The 12,673-nt window shown below is 42.2% G+C and overlaps 1 protein-coding gene across 1 annotated transcript in view; it reads right to left on the bottom strand.

Moving 5' to 3' along the window:
* Positions 1-6,148, bottom strand: part of EFR3B (EFR3 homolog B) — a 117,269-nt gene extending 111,121 nt beyond the window's left edge. The window contains exon 1 of the mRNA XM_083360863.1: positions 5,886-6,148. Coding sequence (XP_083216989.1) covers positions 5,886-5,892 — 7 coding nt within the window. The 5' untranslated portion in view covers positions 5,893-6,148. The remainder of the gene's footprint in view (positions 1-5,885) is intronic.
* Between the last annotated feature and the right edge of the window lie 6,525 nt (positions 6,149-12,673).

Genomic DNA, 12,673 nt, shown 5'->3' with positions numbered 1-12,673 from the left:
AATCATTCTTCATTCATGTCACTGTTACGGATTAAAACAAAACAGGAAAATTGTGAACAAAAAGTAAAAAAAATGTTCCTTAAATTAATGGCCTATTGTAATTATATTTGTTAATTAAATACAGAGGTAGCTGCTTCTGATCCAAGTCTGGTTAGCCTCATTAGACATAGAGACTTATGCCTGAAGATTACATCAACATTTTCAAGAAAACAGAATTTTCTAATTTCTCCTTTTTATATGTTCAGAGAGCTCCTGCTCCATACAGCTTGGGCCAAATTATAGAAAACTTTAATTTATTGTCCACCTCTTCTATGAAGGTCTCTACCTGATACAACTAGCACTTACTCTCCTTCCACCTAGAAGAGAGCCTGGGAAGAAATCATAGTCCCAACTGCACTCCTAATCATCTCCATCTTACGACGCAGCACTCACTGAGATGTTCCATCGGGGCTGTTTTCCTTGGACAGACACTTCTGCCAAGTCATCTATAACTGAACACCAGCCAGCTTTCAGCTGTGCAAACTTGCTTTTAATTAATAGACAGAATGACACTCAACCCAGCTCAGTATCTTCAAGCTATCTTCTAGGCAGCGTTTCCCAACCTCAGGAACTTGAAGATGCGTGGACTTCAACTCCCAGAATTCCCCAGCCAGCTATGCTGGCTGGGGAATTCTGGGAGTTGAAGTCCACGCATCTTCAAGTTCCTAAGGTTGGAAAACGCTGCTTCTAGGGACCCTCTGGGTTCCTCAGTGAGAAATCATAAATGATGCACAAGGATTTTTGCATAAAAAGGTTACCATGCATCTTACTCTATAATGTGACCTTTATCAAAAGTTTTAAAGGGAGGATTAATAAAGGGCACATTCCCAGATAATATAATGGCCTAGGAAGCCTGATCAGGGAATGGTATTTGTGTTCAGTGCAAAATCTTTTGCAAAGAACATGCAGCTCTTATAAGAGTTCCCAAATTTATTTTAAACAATTTGTATATCCAGGAATCAAGTCAGCAGCTAGTAAATTGAGCTGGGTAAACAATACAATGCTTAGTAAATCAAGAATATATCAACAAGGAAGCAAAAAGGTCTTGATGCAGCAGAGAAAAATTCTACAAGATGAGTAGCAATCCATCAAAAGCTGTACTTTTCTTACTGTAAAGCTCAGTCGCCTCAAGGCAAAGGGATAAGGCAGTGTCCCTGTTAAAGGTAACGTTGAAAAACATGCAATTAAAGATAAAGAACAAGGGTAGTGTCAATATTAAGGTGCAGAACAGGGCTCAGAAAAATCCAGGTTCAAATTTAACTTGATCATAAACTTCATAGCCAGTCACGATTGCTTATTCCAACCTATTTGTTGTTGTTTGGAGGAGAAAATTTGAGACCCCCTTGAACTCCTGAAGAAAAATAAGCATAAATGCTATAAATACCCACATTAATCAAAGACAAGTAAAAAGGCATTTATTCCTTGCACCTTCTGCAAGTGTCTATTTTGATGCTTTCTCAACATCTGCTGGAGACCCTATTGATAAAAAAGATATAAAAAGATTTTCTTCATCTGTGCAAGCTCGTGTAAAATGTAACTTTTTGATATTGGACAAACCCACAGCTATGTGTGCCAATTAGCCCTTTTTATTTTCTTGGATACTAAGGCTTTCTCTTTTCAAACAAGATTCTCCATGGGTTGTATACAAAACCCTTTCTCTGGAAAGGAAGTTGTCTCCCTAAAAATTAATTAGCATCGTGTGTTTTCATGATAATCATACATTAAAGTTCTATTATCAAACACAGCACAGTGAGCAACAGGGCATGTCTACGTCTGTATGGTTTCCCCTCGGCCATTTCTTCACCTCCTCAGGAGAATCACCAGCAAAGGATCATTAAGAATTAGAAATACATCAGAATTCCCACTTTACCATCTGATCATGGCCACAGAAACCTCACTGTTTAAACTCCTGTGTAGCAAATAGGTGAAACTGCCTACTGCAAGAAGCACAACCCAAAATTCATAATTGTAAATATTTAGTTCTGAAGAATAAGAAAACAAGAGCAAGGACTAACCAGTGGTCCTTCAAGAATCACTCAGAAACAAACACCCAGACCAAATTCCCATCTTGCTAAGGAAAGCCCAAGACAATGGACGCAATACAAATTGATTAGACCCACTCACTCCCGAAAGAAAAGCTGAGTGAAGAATGAAGGTACCAGGTACCAGCAAACCACTTCTGAAAATTTGGAGCCGGATGCTTTTTGATCCCAATGTTCCTTCACCAGTTCTTCTTTTGGGGGTTCCTGATTCAGGCAGGAACCCTGCAAGAAAAGTACCCCATCCAGAGCAGGAAATGACACAAATGTCCTTTACTCTCGCTGATGCAAAAAAACCAGATGGACACAAATTTAATAATCTCTTGTCACATTTTTAAATCTCGCATGTTGAACATTAAGGATCAACATTAATGGAAGAGGAAGGGATTTAGTGATCTATTTGACATGAACAGCCCTATAAGTGTAAGGATTTGTCTCTTGGGACCCTTGCCAAGTTATTGAGCTTTTAATAGGGTTAAAAAGAGATAAAATGCATGCAAATTTAGAATACTGTCAGAAAAGAACCAAAGAGAAAGAAGACACCAAGTCACAGACAAAACATATATACATTTTTTTTATTTGTACCTTTTACTGAACAGCTAAGAGTTCTGTAGGCATCTGGACAGCAAAGAGCATTTGATAAATACGTGCCCAATGATTCTAGCTTTTCTAGAGAAAGCAGAATCTATCTGTACAGTGCTCATCTATAAGGTAAACCAGATTTTGGAGAATCCTGGCATACATTTCAGAGACTATTTTTTTCTATATGGGTCTTTCTGTTAATGAAATTAAGCTCAAGCTGAAATGTTAATCTTAGCATATTGTCTTAGCTGAATTTCTGTCTCATATCCCTTATAACAGGGGTCCCCAATCCCTGGGCCATGAACTGGTACCACAGCCTGCTAGGAAATGGGCCATGCAAATGGCTGGTGAGCAAAGCTTCATCTGTGCATGCGCAGGATTTATGTTGCACATGAAACCATTCCTCCCCGGTCTGTGGAAGACAATTTTTCTTCCAAAACCGTTCCTTGGTGTCAGAAAAGTTGGGAAGCACTGCCTTATAAAACTGGATTGAAAATCAGATTTGGGTTATATTTAAAAAATAACCCTATTTTTTGAGGTAAGATTTGCCACCTTATATTTTTATCATGCAGAAATGTATGATAAATAGTAGCCAAGATTTTTTTGTGCAATGACAGGGAAATTTTTCTTTTTATAGCTATCTAAAGCTGCTGATTCATGTCGCTGAAGAGCCACTAAATAAAAACATACCACAAAATCCAAACTATATAAAGTTATAAATGAATTACTGTGGAAAAAACAGCAATATAATCATGCAGATCTTGAAAACTAGCCAATTTATTATCACGTAAGATTTCATGGGTGGTAGGGTATACTGTATTAGATAAACGAAGTGGCTAGTGATCTATAACACATGAAAACAAACTGCTTAAATTTTAAAATGTACAGGGGTTCTGTTTGTGCTGCAAAATACTATTAAGGCTTTCTTTCTAGAATTATAAACAAACTTTAGAGCAATACTGAAACTCGCCAACTCTGCTGGACCAGTGTTTGCAAGGAGGAAACATTAAGAGTTTCATTCAGCAGAACCCAGCTAGATATGTTTTCACCATGGATGCACAACCAGGGGTTGATTTCTGGCTTCAGAGTCAGTGCTGGAATGGACACAGCCCCCTGAGTGGGTTGAAGGAAATGGTTAAGCTTTGAAGATGCTTAAAGTACATACTTCACTCCTCGAACTGAGTCCCCTTCCTTCAAACTGGGCTCTATTAAACTGAAGTTCTTGTCATGCCAAGCAAAGCCTGGTGCCTGAGGTGATGGAGATGGCACTCTTCTTAATGAATCCCTTCCACTACTCACCCCACTCCTGATGCTGCACATCTAACAGTGGCAGCCACTGAATAGGCATTGCTAGGGAGCAGCTCCATCTATGCCAGGGGTGTCAAACTCACAATGTCACGTGACGTGTCGTGATGTATCACATCTTTTTTGCTATTACTGGCAATGGGGTGGGCGTGCTTTCGGTATGATGCATCCGGCCCGTGGGCCAGCAGTTTGACACCCCTGATCTATACTGATTCTTGGAGCCTGCTACGAGTTCTTGCATGTTCAGGATGCAGGGAATGTATGATCACAGGGGGAGGGACAGTGGTTGGTACATTCCACTTCATTTCCTCACAGTGTGTTTTATCTATGGACTCCTGCAACTTGGATCTTCTAAAGTGCAGTTATCAAACTTTTCCTGTGCTCAAACTTTGTACTGAGTTCACTTCTCCTCCTTGTACCAACACAGTGACAGCTGCAAACACCAACTACAATTGCCCAGTAAAACTGCAGCCAGTGCACTATAGCGATCCAAGGAGAATTAGATAACACATGGCTTGTAGAAGGGACAGGTGGGATGGAGGGGTGGAGAGTAAACACTGCCTCTGCCGCAGATCTCCAATAGTCATTCCATATAAACTGCAAGCTGTTTGCTTAGCTATCAATGAAGCAAGTTGACAGGATGAAGACTACAAAGGGAGGCTGTAATCTTTGATGGAACTCTGCATCTTCTCCCCCCCCCCTCAGCTCTGTGTGTTTGTTGTCTATTCTGTTTGGGCCCAAAGTGTCAGAGAGCTCTGATTTAGATGTGTGCATGAGAAAGAGAGAAAACAGACAGTAGTTCTTTCCTTGGAAGGAAGCAGTTTGGAGGAGAAAGGGTTTTTAACCTTGCTCCCGCAGGATTTCTTTCTCCAGAAGTGGCTAAGCTGTCTCCACAGTTAATGGTCAGGGCTGAAAGAGGGAGTTCTCTTACATGCTAGCAAAACAAACCAAAACACCTCCTGACAGAGAACTTTGTCAAGGTGGCGATCTTTATGCTGAGAGGGCTATCATAAAGGACAGCTCCCCCAGACAGTAATGTCCAACACATGACATCTCAATTAAGAAGCCGTTCCACCCACGTATATCTTTTAGACCAGCGTTTCCCAACCTTAGGAACTTGAAGATGCGTGGACTTCAACTCCCAGAATTCCCCAGCCAGCTGGCTGGGGAATTCTGGGAGTTGAAGTCCACGCATCTTCAAGTTCCTAAGGTTGGAAAACGCTGTTTTAGACCGATGTTTACTTTTTAAAAAACCATAGAAGGGGAGAGGCAAACGCTATTTCCCCCCCCCCAGCCTCCCAAACAGTGTTCAGTTTCCAACCGCATCTCTGACCTTTTGGCCTTTGCTGGAATAAGAAAGAAAGTACCCTTATTTGTCTGGCCGGCTCTCAGAAATAGGAAGGGACGATTTTCCAAAGCAGCCCGCTGCAATTTAGAAACAAAGATGAACTTGGCTCCCGAAACATCACTCGACTCGTTTCCCGAACGAGCCCGTGCCCGTAAACCCCAGGAGAAAAGTCGGCTGCCGGGAAAAAACAACTCCTAACCCCGCTCCCCCTTCCACGGATGCACGGAGAGCCGGGAGAGAACCCCGCTCTCGCGGGCTCCCTGGAGACAGACAGCTCGTCAAGGAAAGCGTCAGGCGGGGAAGGGAAATCTCCAGGCACGAGGAGGTTCTCCGCAGCAAGTGGCTCTCGGAAAACACCGTGCAGAAGAGAGCGTCTGAATGCCTCCGACCGGGAAGGAAACGGGGAAAGGGGGGGGGGGCTGGGGAGAACGGAACGGACCTGCGCGGCTCCAATGGCAAGAGCTTTAAAAAGGGGAGGGAAGAAACCTGCCAGCGGATCCAGCCGGGAAAACCAAGCAGCCAGTTCTAGGGAAAAGAAAAGCGAAAGAAAACGGACGCCCGTCCTCTCTTACCGTACATGGCTCAGCAGACCCCGCCGGCCGCCGGCCCGCTCTCCAAACTCCAGCTCCGCGGCGCTCGTTCGCTCGCTCTGCCTCTGCGGCGCCTCTGGCGTTCATTCAGCCTTCGCGGCGCAGCCAGGAGTGGGCGGAACCAGCAGGGGGCATGAATGAAGCGACAAAGCACACGCAGGCGGCGGCGGCGGCGGCGGCACAATAGCGGCCCCTTCGCAGGCGGCGGCCGATGCTCGCTTTGCGCATGAGCGAGGCATTAGGGTGGCGACCGGCAGGAGGCGGTCCCTTTTCCGGTGGACACGCCCCCGCGGACATCCGGGAGGGAGGGGGGGGGCGCATCCGAAACGCTTGTTGCACCAACTCGTTGTTCTCATAATGCACAGGATGTTTTGCTGTGGTGTTGTGGCGAGGGGAGGCTTCTGTGTACCATGGTAAGGGGTCACGGTATTGGTAGTCCAAAAGGTTTGGTTGGTGCCGGCATGGGAAGAATTGGGTTTTCGAGATTAGAAGCCAAGAAGTGCTACAAGCAGTGGGATTTTCAGTTGAATCCCCAAGGGATCATTATTCTGAGTTACTCATTCTCTTGGTTTGATGTATTATTATTTTTAAAAAATGATTAGTTTTGTCAATTAACTCTTAACCCCATAGTCAGCTTTTTTTAACCTCAGCAATTCTAAGATGCATGGACTGCAACTTCCAGCATTCTTCAGCCAGCATGCTGGCTGGGGATTTGTGGGAGTTGAAGTCCGCATATCTTAAAAATTGAGAAATAATGGATATGTCTTTCCCCCCCCCATTAAGCTCCATCTTCAACTTGCTTCAAAGCATGTGATACCCATTACCATTGTAATGGAGTTCATCCATCTTGTTCCTTGTTCTCTTCTCTTGCCTTCCACTTTCATAAGCATTATGAGTCCAGGGTTTCCAAGTCCTTGTGTAATATGTGCAAAATACACACTATAACTTGAGCCAGATCACTTATGCTACCACCGAGAACTCTAGACAGATTTGTTCTATGATCCATTTGCTTGTCTCTCTGGCTGCCCTTAGTGTTTTCCTAAGTTTTCTCCAGCACAAAGTGCCAATTCAACTTCCGGTATCAGAGGTTCTTGTACACACAGCATATCTTCTAAGTCAGAGGTCCCCAACCTTTTGGGCACCGGAACCGGTTCTGTGGAGAGGTTTTTCTGCAGATCAGAGGGGGTGTGGTTTTGTTGTGTGCCTGCATCTCGTGGATGGGGCTTTCCTTGTATGTTTGGCTTGGTTGCTGGCATGCCGCGGTCCGGTACTGGTCCACAGACCGGGGGGGTGGGGGACATCTGTTCTAAGTTATCTTGAATGTTGACCTCCCTATTAACACAGAATTTTCGTATACACTTTTTATCTTTGATCTCCCTTGAATGAGTTACTACTGTTTGTCCATTGATTTCCTTTAGCATGCTAATTTGAAGTTCAAACCCCCTTATGAGTCTGGAGATCTTTCAAAAAGCTTTAATTTGCTTTTCTGTATTTTTTTCCCATCTCCAGTGTCTTTACAGATGTTGTCATAATACTGCTTCTTTCTTTTAGGAGGTCTCTGAAATTCTTAAGATCTTTCCTGAGATATCTGCCTTTCTTAGCTTTGGTTTCTCTTGTCTTTTGGACATTTTCCAAATTGTTCTAACACATAATTTGTTTTGCTCTATTCATATTGGGCAGTCTCTTTTCACATTTGTTCCTTACTGCTTATTTGATTTCACTCTGCAGCTCCTCTGGTTCGCTATTGGTTAGATTCAAAGCAGTTCCTTATGTTCTTCTTGAAATTGATCGTTATATGTCATATTGACTTCGTTTTTCCACTTTGGTTGGACAGTGTGTGGTCTGTTCTACAATTAGCCCCTAGCCAGATTTGTTATAACTGGGCTCTTTCACCCCTTAGTACAAATAATATAGTCAGTTTTATTTCTGTGTGCTCTGTCTGGTGGTGTCCATGTATATAGGCATTGTTTTGGTTGTTTGAAGAATGCAGTGAGAATGAAGAAATCATTGGATTGCTATATTCTTCCTGGCTATGGTAGCAAAGCCATTATTTTTCTGGTTTTGGATTGGGAGTGTGTGTGTGTGTGTGTGTGTGTGTGTGTGAGAGAGAGAGAGAGAGAGAGAGAGAGAGAGAGAGCGCACTAAATAGTAAACATTAAGATGTTCTTACTGAAAGTGTCTAGTTCTGAACCATTTCAAAATTTGCTGGTACACTGGATGGCTTAGGCCCGGGATACTTGCAGGACCGTCTGCTACCGGGGACAACTTCCCATCGCCCAGTGCGCTCACACAGAGAGGGCCTCCTCAGGGTGCCGTGGGCCAGACAATGTCGGCTGGTGACCCCCAGGGGGAGGGCCTTCTCTGTGGGAGCACCAGCCCTCTGGAACCAACTTCCCCTTGAGCTTCGGATGGCCCCGGACCTCCGGTCCTTTCGCCGCGACCTCAAAACTTTTCTCTTCCATCAGGCTGACCTGGATTGATGATGGGTTTTTAAATATGTTTTAATTTTTAACTGTAGTTAATTTATTTTGGGGCTGTTATTTAATTCTTTTTAATTTTTGTATTGTTTTTTATTGTTGTAAGCCGCCCTGAGTCCTTCGGGAGATAGGGCGGCATATAAGTCCCAAAAATAAATAAATAAATAAAAATAAATGTCAATGGGTAGTCAATTTATTTCATGTTTCATCATGTTGAGCTTTCCCATGTTCATGCTTTTTACATGTTTTCACTATAATTCTGTGTTTGCAGCTTCAGATTTTCTTTTCTTTCTGGTATTATCAACAACTAGAAGTCCAGACAGCTTTAATCTAATAACATCATAAACACCATTAGTATTCAAAAAATCCTCAGTTTTTCCTTCTTCCATCTGAGGGGCCATGTCTGGCATTGTATTGATAATCGCTTTTTTTTTGCCCATCCACATGTTTTTTCCTAGTAAAAGACAGAAATAGCTTACCACTGCCTTCTCCTGTGCAGTTTTGAATGGTTCCATTATTGTTGTCACTAAAGTGTTAATCTGTCACCAGCACCTTCCTGTATTGTGAAATTGAACAATACAAGGACTGCAATGAAATGATAGGAATGATAGTACAAGTAATGGCAGGAGCCCTCTTTCATTTCTCCACATACATAGAATTTCATCTCACACTTGTCAGTGTGGCTGCTTAATAAAAATGCCCTCTTAACGTCCGCCACAGTAGCTTCTGTAATTATGCCCAATAAAAACAATTGCGGACAAAACTTAAGTTGATGCTGAACTTAATCACAGCAGCAAGACTCTTAATAGGTCAATATTGGAAAAAGGAGGAACTGCCGACTATAGAAGAATGGACTCTAAAAGTTTCTGACCTGGCGGAAATGGCAAAGATTTCGGCTTACCTGAAAGATCATTCGCAAGAACGTTATATTATGGAGTGGAAAAAGTGGATTGATTATATTCAGAACAAATATGGGACTAAGAAATTTCATTTAGCATTTGAGTAAGTTTCCTTTTCTGTTTCCTTTTCTTTTTATATGTAATATTAATATTGTTTGTAATTATTTTATATGAGCTAGAGGGTGATAGAATTAATAGTTTATTGTTGTTAGCATATGGATGCTTATGATTGTTCTTTGTTTTTATATCCTGTATTTAGCTCTGGGAAGTCGGGGGGGGGGGGGAGGGGGGAATGGGTGGGAGGGATAGGGAGGGTTAGGTAGGGGTGGGGGGAGGGGGGATTGTTAAAGTTAAAATGTACTGTAAAATTTTTAAATAAAAAAATAAAAAAAATAAAAATGCCCTCTTCTCTAAAAATTTTCCAAAGGCAATTTCATCTGAAAAGCATGACCCTGTGTTAAGTCAATCATTGGAGAGAATGTGCCATTTGCATACAGCATCATATTCATGTACCAGTTGAGATGTTTACACCTGGCCCACAAATGCAAATCAATGGGTCAGAACTCCTGAAATATTTCACTTCGTGAAATATCCCAAAATATTTTAACTCTGTATTCAGTATTTAACACACATCAAGTATTTTCACCCAGAAATATTTTCATCCAAGAAATAACCATTGTTTTTAGTCAGCCAATGAAGTGGTTGTTCAAAGAGCTGATAAAAGGTTGCATTTAAGATTATGCCAATGATGAGCAAAGAGCTAATTAGAGAGAAAATCAAATATAAGGAAGGAAATAGTGCTGCAGCAATTATAGGAAGTTGTCTACACCAGGGATACTAAACTTGGGAGTATTCTCCTGCTGGGGATATAAAGAAATTCTAAGTGGGAGAAAGAATGTGACGTGCTTAGCAAAATTATCAGTGTAAAAAAATATTGGGATTTTCAGACAAAGATCTAATGAACTGGGATGTAGCAGTGGAACAGTGGGCTAATCCCTCCTTAAGTAACACCAGCTGCCTGCATTTAGTGCAGGTTCGAGTCCCACCAGGCTCAAGGTTGACTCAGCCTTCCATCCTTCCGAGGTAGGTAGCCTTCCATCCTTCCGAGGACCCAGATTGTTGGGGGCAATAAGCTGACTTTGTAAAAATGCTGCTTGGGCCCCCCCGAAAGCCCTAATAAGCAGGCATATACATAGAATGAAGGCTATTGCTAAGCACATTGATTTGTGCTTCTTAGATTTTAAGCTGCCCTGAGTCTTCGGAGAAGGGCGGGATATAAATGGGATTAAAAAAAAAAGTTGAGGATGGATGAGGGAACTGATTAGATGATCAGGGCAGATGTGACTTCTGGTAAGAACTGAAGACAGCTCTTCAAAAGCTGAGCCAGTGAATGTGGCAAAGATCAAGGAACCAGTGAATAGACCACTTCCTTGGAACCTCTCTGGATAAGAAAAGGATGGAAGAGCACCCACATGTGCCCTGAATGGCTGCTCCTCATGAGGAGAACATAGGACAATGGTTTTCTGTAGGTTTGAGGACCAGGAGATAACAAGATTAGCCATCTTGTTGGCAACTGTAGCACAGCCTTTGAAAGGACATTTAGTTTAGAAATCTTACTTTTACGCTCACTTTCAGTAATTGCTCATTAACTACTTCTAGGTTATTAGAAACCTTTGGAATGTCAAGTTTGAAAATAATGGATGAGCCTTCAGTCTTGAACAAAAGAACATATTAATCATAGACTTAAGAATTTAAAGAATCTTAAAATAAGCAGCAAAAGGCTAAATAAGATTTGATCTTAGAATGTTATAGGGTTCAGATAAAATTGGAATATTGAAAATTTTACAATAAGATTTTGGAATTTTCACTAATAAACGAGTATGTTGAATTTTGCAAGACCATAAGAAAATGTATCCAAGAAGAAACACGTCAGTTTAATGTGAAGCTTGTGAGAAAAAGGCAATTGAAGAAAACAAAGGGATTAATAAAGCAAAATGCAAGCATACAGGGAGTGCAGAATTATTAGGCAAATGAGTATTTTGACCACATCATCCTCTTTATGCATGTTGTCTTATTCCAAGCTGTATAGGCTTGAAAGCCTACTACCAATTAAGCATATTAGGTGATGTGCATCTCTGTAATGAGAAGGGGTGTGGTCTAATGACATCAACACCCTGTATCAGGTGTGCATAATTATTAGGCAACTTCCTTTCCTTTGGCAAAATGGGTCAAAAGAAGGACTTGACAGGCTCAGAAAAGTCAAAAATAGTGAGATATCTTGCAGAGGGATGCAGCACTCTTAAAATTGCAAAGCTTCTGAAGCGTGATCATCGAACAATCAAGCGTTTCATTCAAAATAGTCAACAGGGTTGCAAGAAGCGTGTGGAGAAACCAAGGCGCAAAATAACTGCCCATGAACTGAGAAAAGTCAAGCGTGCAGCTGCCAAGATGCCACTTGCCACCAGTTTGGCCATATTTCAGAGCTGCAACATCACTGGAGTGCCCAAAAGCACAAGGTGTGCAATACTCAGAGACATGGCCAAGGTAAGAAAGGCTGAAAGACGACCACCACTGAACAAGACACACAAGCTGAAACGTCAAGACTGGGCCAAGAAATATCTCAAGACTGATTTTTCTAAGGTTTTATGGACTGATGAAATGAGAGTGAGTCTTGATGGGCCAGATGGATGGGCCCGTGGCTGGATTGGTAAAGGGCAGAGAGCTCCAGTCCGACTCAGACGCCAGCAAGGTGGAGGTGGAGTACTGGTTTGGGCTGGTATCATCAAAGATGAGATTGTGGAGCCTTTTCGGGTTGAGGATGGAGTCAAGCTCAACTCCCAGTCCTACTGCCAGTTTCTGGAAGACACCTTCTTCAAGCAGTGGTACAGGAAGAAGTCTGCATCCTTCAAGAAAAACATGATTTTCATGCAGGACAATGCTCCATCACACGCGTCCAAGTACTCCACAGCGTGGCTGGCAAGAAAGGGTATAAAAGAAGGAAATCTAATGACATGGCCTCCTTGTTCACCTGATCTGAACCCCATTGAGAACCTGTGGTCCATCATCAAATGTGAGATTTACAAGGAGGGAAAACAGTACACCTCTCTGAACAGTGTCTGGGAGGCTGTGGTTGCTGCTGCACGCAATGTTGATGGTGAACAGATCAAAACACTGACAGAATCCATGGATGGCAGGCTTTTGAGTGTCCTTGCAAAGAAAGGTGGCTATATTGGTCACTGATTTGTTTTTGTTATGTTTTTGAATGTCAGAAATGTATATTTGTGAATGTTGAGATGTTATATTGGTTTCACTGGTAAAAATAAATAATTGAAATGGGTATATATTTGTTTTTTGTTAAGTTGCCTAATAATTATGCACAGTAATAGTCACCTGC

The sequence above is a fragment of the Vipera ursinii genome, assembly GCF_947247035.1.
Source record: "Vipera ursinii genome assembly, chromosome: 1".
Lineage (NCBI taxonomy): Eukaryota > Metazoa > Chordata > Lepidosauria > Squamata > Viperidae > Vipera > Vipera ursinii.
Note: the sequence above shows the minus strand (reverse complement) of the source record. Positions and strands in the feature narration are given on the sequence as shown.